The sequence below is a fragment of the Anopheles marshallii genome, chromosome 2 (genome assembly GCF_943734725.1).
Source record: "Anopheles marshallii chromosome 2, idAnoMarsDA_429_01, whole genome shotgun sequence".
Classification (NCBI taxonomy): Eukaryota; Metazoa; Arthropoda; class Insecta; order Diptera; family Culicidae; genus Anopheles; species Anopheles marshallii.
In genome coordinates, this window is record NC_071326.1 from 88,392,816 (window position 1) to 88,399,853 (window position 7,038).

Consider the following 7,038-nt stretch of genomic DNA (forward strand, 5'->3'; position numbering starts at 1 on the left):
GTTTAGACTAAAACGAAAACCACAACACTGATCAAATCTGTAAGCAATAATTCTGTGTTTAAACAATTTTTAACAAAACAAGCCCTACAGATCGAAATTTAAATTATTCAACATTCAGTTCCTGGAATAATAAATTTAATTTATTTTACGCTGGAGGGATTGTTATCTGGCAACTACGGATCACTATCGACAAGCATTTAGTGATTGATAGCACTAGTTTGCATACTACTAGGCGCATTCACCCAAGAAACATCGCATCGCTCAGCGGTACGCAGATTGCATAGCTTCCGGCGCTTTTATCAAAGTGTAACGAACCGCTAATACCTTTAAGCTACCCTTTCTCACCCGACGCTTTGCGTGCACATTAACCTTACTCTAGGCGACCGTTATCGTGTTTGGTATCTTAAACCGGCAGCATTTACTTATCACACAGTATCGAAAGATACGGCCACCGGCGTTTGCTCCAGTGGTTGCAAAAACTTACCGAAACCGAACCGATTGCCAGTGTGCATCAGCGCTTGCAAGTGCTAGAACCAGACCAGTCATGCATTCCCCACCGGTTAACTGTCATTTGTCGGTGCTGCTCCGTACTGTAGGTGAGTCAGTGTTTACCCGCGAGACGTGCAGTGCCGTCCCTGTAGCTCACTAATCCGTCACACATTCTCCTGTGCAGTTTTGCTGACAGTTCCGGTTGCTTTCGGTCAATCCAACCTAACCGTACCGCAACCGTTTAATGTGTCCGGCCAGCTAAATCACACCCTGCCCAGCAATAGTTTACCACCGCTCGCAACCGTCGCACCACAATGGAACCCGATCCCACACTACCAGCATGCACATTACGATCCGCTGGGGAAGGTGTTGTGGTTTCCACGCATCATTGGTGGTGCGCTGGCAACGGCCGGAGAGTTCCCGGCCATGGTATCACTGCAGCAGGTGCAGAATTCGGCCCACGTTTGCGGCGGTACTCTTATCACGATGAGCCACGTGCTGACCGCTGCCCATTGCGTTACGGACGTTCGTGGTGTCGCTCAATCGGCCGCACGGGTACCAACTCACCGACTTTTAAATACTAGCCCTAGGAAAAAAACTAATGCTTGTCCGCTCTTTGCAGTATCAAGTAATGGGTGACGATCTTTACATCCTGCAGCATATGGGCAGTCCAACGCGTCAGGTGCGTCGCGTTGCCTCGATCAACATCCATCCGAGGTACGATTCGGCCATCTTCTCTAACGACATTGCGATCGTGCGGGTAGTGTCGGAGTTCCGCAAGTCGGACACGTTTTTCCCGGGCAAGCGCATCCAGAAGACGCCAATACTCGGTGACCGGTGCAGTCTGGCCGGGTGGGGCGTTACGGACGAACGTTCGACAACGATGAGTCCAAACCTGCAGCGCATCAACGTGGTTATCAGCGACTTTGGGTCGTGTAACGCCGTGTTCGACCAGCAGCTCACCAAGGGTATGCTGTGTGCGGAAGCGCCTGGCCGAGACGCCTGCCAAGGTGATTCCGGCGGTGCACTGCTGTGTGCTGGAGGGCGTGTAGCTGGCATTGTAAGCTTCGGCGATGGGTGTGCCAAACCGAACGTACCGGGCGTGTACGTCGACGTTGCGTACTACGAGAAATGGATCAATGGAGTGCTGAAAAATGGAGGCGAACGTTCGGTCGGGTATCTAGCGGTTATGATCATGTGTTACTGGGCTGTAAAGCACCTGTTGCGGTAGTAAAAATCAAATTTCGTAAAGTGCTATCTGTAGTCCAAATTTAAACCGAAGATGATATCAAGTCACTACATGGAAGAGTTGACACAATTAAGTCACTGGCCAAAAAATAAATATATTCCACGTGATAAAACTCTCCCAAAAACGATAGATTTATCAGGTGAAGTGGTGCCCGATGAAGACCTCGAGGAAACGAAACCGCAAGATGTGTACTTATCGCAACTAATCCCTCTCCGTAGATAATCTCGATGGATAACCTACGTCCAGATACAACTCACCCCCGGCGACAGCCGAACTCCACCGGTTCAACAATAACTCTTACATCACACTACCGTTTACCGATACCGATCAGCGTTTTTCGAGGCATCGCATCACGCGGGTCTATGAACTCCGTGCTTCGTGCTGTGTGAGCGTTGGGGTATTTTTTTTTTTTTGTTTCCTTCTTACCCTCCTTTTACTTGGTGGCCAGGGCCACACCACCCAAAGTTCAGTGAACGTCAAACTGTCGCACGAACTTGACGCAATCGCGCTTTTGGCGCTCCTCTATCTGGTCACCCCACCGAAAACTAGGCCCCACACGTAACTACCGATCGCGCCAAACGCAAACCGAGCTGATGCTACGAAAAAGCGATCCCTCCTCCGAACGGGCCCACCGCAGCATCGCGAGGTCGGTCGGTGGGCTTTGGTATTATTTCATCACAACCGTACAGCCAGCGCAGCAGCCGGTCGGCCATTCACCCAAACCCCCGCCCCGAATGCAAATGGTGGCACAGGCATAGCAACATCTCCCATGCATCGCACCGGTACAGATTTCGAAATGTAAGCGCTTTCGATCGGTTTTCGCCGCGCGCTCGGACCGGCGCGATCGTTCACATGCGCGGCGAGTGTGAACGATCTGTTGCTAAGGGTAAGCTGTAGCGATCGGCGTTTCGGGTCCAGCCACACCGAGCCAACATCTGCAGCGCACGGCCATTTCCATAATCATGCTCCGGTGGCGAATTGGAAATGAACACTTGCCTTCGCCACCGGAACTCCCCGGGCTTCCCGGAGGGCAGATGTAAATGACCGCTGTTACTGGGCCGCGGTATAGCACAGCACTACCATTAAACGGCCATTTTCCCGCAGGTTCCACCAATGTGCTCCCGCCGAAGCCATAATAATCGTAATGAATTTTAATGGTTTTCTATTAAAAGTGCAAAGCGTTGCGTGTGCGTCCGCAAATAGGGCACCAGTTTCCGTTCTATGCTACGCCCCCCCCCCCCCTCCCAACACCCGTTGTCACCTAATGAGCAAATTTAACGACCACAACCTAACATCAGCGGGAGTTGGTCACCGTGTGCGGTTTTTTTTTTTTCATTTGCTGTATTTCTCCCCCATGAGAGGTTTTTAATTTAGAACCGACCAGTGTCGGTGGTGCGTGCAGCAGAGGGTGTCTCACCTGTTCTGGCTTCCTTTCCGCCCCAAAACAAGGAGCAAGGAGATTATTTATTGTGGCTGCACGTTGAAAACCACACCGGCTCCACTGCGTACCCAATGACGGTTGACAGCTTGATTTCAACGGCTGACACACATGCGGGAAAATCGGCGGTCTCGTTGGAAAACGCATTTTCATTGTTATGACCCCGGTCGTTTACGATTATGTGCGTGCGGCGTGCCCGGGTGTTTCAGCGTCTCCCGGACAGCTTTATGACCGCACCGGTCAAAAACGCCATATGTGTGTGTGTGTGTGCATGGCAACGGCACTGCACCGCTGTTGGCACTGGTCCAGAAGCTTCCCAAGTGCCTGGGCGCAATATTGGTAACCGGTATGCAATTAGGCTTCGTTATATGGAAATGACGTTCCACCAGGAACTTCTTCACGCATACCGCGGTGTCGAGTGCTCCCGACACGCAACATGCATGTTTCGCAACCGCTGGTTGTGTGATCGTTGTTAGAACTGTTGTTTGTGCAGCATTGCCTCCAAAAATTCTCACGCACTCACTGTTACGGCAGGGAGCTACTTTGAAACTAAAGGACTATCCGCTTTTAAAACGGTTACTGGTTACTATCGGCAGGCAGTAATGAGTCACGTGTAGTCGTTTGGAATAATTAAAAACTAAATGAGTCACACAACGTTGTGGATATGCGTAACGTTTAAGGTCGAAAGGTCCTGTGTGGCTTTGGTGTACGAAAAAGTTTAATACAGAGGACCGTATTTATTCTTTGGAAGTATTTTGCACCCTGAGAGTTCAACCTTTCCCAGAGGCATTTTGTGGACAGAGTGCTACTGTCCCATCTTCACGAACTCAAAGCCTCAAAATTAACACGTCCAACAAAACAAAGATGAATCATCGCTTCCGTCCCAGGGAAGAATGCATCCATCCTAATAGCTCTGTCAGCCAACGTGTCAATTAGGCCCCTCCACCCTATGCTCATAACCACTGATGAGTTCCAGCCTGCACACAAACAACAACACACTTTCGCATTTTGATACAGAAATTTTCCACCACCATTTATTGACAGCAACCCCCGCACGCCATTCGAAAGTTCCATCGCAACGCGACCCGTTCAGCCATCCATCATCTGATCGCGGATCGTTGCACTCACTAATGATGCCCGCACTACGGACGGTCAGGCGGGATTTTTACACCTTTCCAAGTACCGAGGACGCGCAAATGGCCTACATGTTACTTGTGGGTATGTGCGTCCGTGGGTCTGCTGGTAGTTTCCATTGAGCAGACACAGCGACTTCCGGTCGCCAGAAATTCGGCGCCTGTCCAATGTCACCCGAGTTCTTTTTTTTTGCTGATTGCTTCGGCAAAGGCACAGACTTCAAGACAAAACAAAACATCTCAATCAACGGCGAACCTCTCGCTTTCGCATTCGCCGTTCGTTTGTTTCTTTTCCGACGCGAAACTAACGACATCAGGAAACTTATCCCACTGCACGGTTTGTACGCGGGAGGGGGGCACAAGTGTTCATCATTAATCGGAAAGCCCTACAATTTCGACACCCCCCTCGGACGGGCGCAAGCAATGAAGTCATCAGAGCCGGGGGCGGCAGCAACTAACTGCCATTAAAGTAGCGTTATCATAAATCATAATCCGCTGACAATCGTACAGCAATCAGCCAACACTCGCGTCGGTGCCCGGCGAGAGCTGGCCATCCTTTGGGGAATACTCTACCCAACACACCCGGGAGGTAGCTTATGATCACGGTGATGATGATGATGATGATGTTGATGATGATGATAGCAACCGTTCCTTCGTTTCGTGCTAATATTATGTGAAAAAGTAAATTATAGTTGTCAACATCGGTTCCAGCGCTCGGATAATGGCGTCCGGATGTACACGTCTTTGCGCCATTTGAACCTTCCACCGAAAAAAGGTTCATCAAAGCTCCACCCACACATCGGCAACCGGCAAACAACGTCAACCGTGGTGGTTTTGTTGGATCAACCACCATTAGCTGCCGGTTTGGGGGTTTCGATGCTCGTGTCAGTAATTATTACTTTTTAATTAGTTCCCAAGTCGTATGACAGCGTCACCCGGCTGCTAGGAGTCTCCCGTTTGTTTCGATACCGCCGGAACAAACATTGATGGTAGTTGCGAGTAAATCACAACCATCAGCTACCGCTCTTCCCACGATCGGGAGTCGTCCTTGCCATATCCTTGCCCCGTTGTCGCTTGCGTACCGGGAACATGTCGGCGCACTGATAGACCCTTTCTCCCGAAAGCACTCAGCCATGGATTATTCTTGCCCCCGTGTGTGGGGCCATAAAAGTTGTCCATTGTAGCGGCATAAAAGTGTGCTTCGATGTACCGATTCGGGCAGAAATGGCTATCCGATTGACTAGCTTTTGTGCTGACTTCCATTTCCTGCAAGCTAAAAATCGATTCCCGAATGTGTGTTCGTGTGTGTGTGTGTTTGTGTGTGCACACCGAGACGAAAGTGGCCATGTCGTAAAATTCACTAAATCTGGATGCCAAACACTCGAACCACACTCGACGCCAGCAACAAAAAAAAACCAATCCACCCCCTAGTGGAACAATGAGCGGAGCGAGTTCGAAGCTCGTAAAAACTAAACTCACAAAGCCGTTTGGAAAAAGCCATCAAAACCCGAAACTCCTGCTTACATGGTACGCACTACGGTGCGTACAACACCCACACGAGAACCGTCCCAAAAACCAATGCCTCTCGACACAGACGTTCCCCCCATGGGAGAAACTACCGGATTGGAAAGGTAAAAGTTTACAAGCTACGTTCGAAAACTGTTTGATTATAACGCTCTTTCGTCTTTCCTATTGCAGACACATTATTAGCATCAACACGATCATCATCCCCCAGCATCGTAATCATCGTCAGATCATCGACAAACGAACCTCAGCATAACGAAGCAAGCCAAAATCGAACTCATCCTCATTTCGACCGTACGCTAATGGTGTGTGGCAGCGGAAACAGAAGGTTTGGTAGAACATGTTTCGATTCTGATGATGAACCAAAGATTGAACGGACGGATCGCATTAAGTTTACACTAGTACATGAGCCAGACACACGGCGCCCGAGGCGCCTTCCGTAATCCCGCAAGGCCAACATCTCCCGTTGAGCATATCAAATGGCATAAAACACAAAAAAGCGGGCAGGCAACAAACCCCCCCAAAAGCAAATAGTTTTATGGCCGGCATTTGATGTCCAAACACACATGGTATGATTTCATTGAGTGGTGAGATCTTTATGTTGTCCCGCACACGATAAGCGACAACAAGAGCGTAGCGTTTAGAAGGAAAATGGTTCTTTAGAGTGTAACGGGCATCGTAAAGCAAAGTTAAATGGTTCGTGTCGAAGTTTTGGTAATCTTTTCGATACAAGCATGGCGGTTATAATTATGAAACTATCGTTCAATGGGCGGGGAAAACTTTAAGACTTTAATCATGGTAATCGTTGGGGGTTTTGTTCTAAACCTTTGAGGAGTTTTCACGGACAGAATTCAATGATATCTTAGCTCATCAACGACTGAATCGATAAAGTTTAACACGTTTTTTTAAGATCATTCTTAATATCTTCTAAATTTTTGATCAACTTTCAAAAACCTCTCACGAGAATAGTAATGCACGGTGTTGTTCTTTAAGTGTTGACTTGTCCATCTCTTCCATAGCATCCTGTAAATGTTACATTTCAGGAACAGTTCACGTTTGCTGTTTGCCAAAACTAATTGCTCAGTTTAATTACTTTTTGACCATATAGGTACACGTGTCCCCATATCGTCCCCTATCTTACTAATCCAACAGAAGAGAATCATTCTTCTTGCTTCTATTCGAATAGTGATTAGATTCAAACCATC

General features: G+C 48.7%; 1 protein-coding gene across 1 annotated transcript; it reads left to right on the forward strand.

Annotated features, from left to right (window-relative positions):
• Positions 1–544: 544 nt before the first annotated feature.
• On the forward strand, positions 545–1,720 carry LOC128718778 (trypsin alpha-like). The gene is made up of 3 exons (XM_053812395.1): positions 545–596; positions 674–1,044; positions 1,112–1,720. The coding sequence occupies exons 1-3, from the start codon at positions 545–547 to the stop codon at positions 1,718–1,720; spliced, it is 1,032 nt and encodes a 343-aa protein (XP_053668370.1).
• The last annotated feature ends 5,318 nt before the right edge of the window (positions 1,721–7,038 follow it).

Excerpts from the sequence above, each read along its gene's own strand:
- LOC128718778 (XM_053812395.1), top strand. The coding sequence starts at position 545 with ATGCATTCCCCACCGGTTAACTGTCATTTGTCGGTGCTGCTCCGTACT. Across the intron at positions 597-673 it reads GGTGCTGCTCCGTACTGTAG|TTTTGCTGACAGTTCCGGTT; the intron begins GTGAGTCAGTGT and ends TCTCCTGTGCAG. Across the intron at positions 1,045-1,111 it reads TCGCTCAATCGGCCGCACGG|TATCAAGTAATGGGTGACGA; the intron begins GTACCAACTCAC and ends CGCTCTTTGCAG.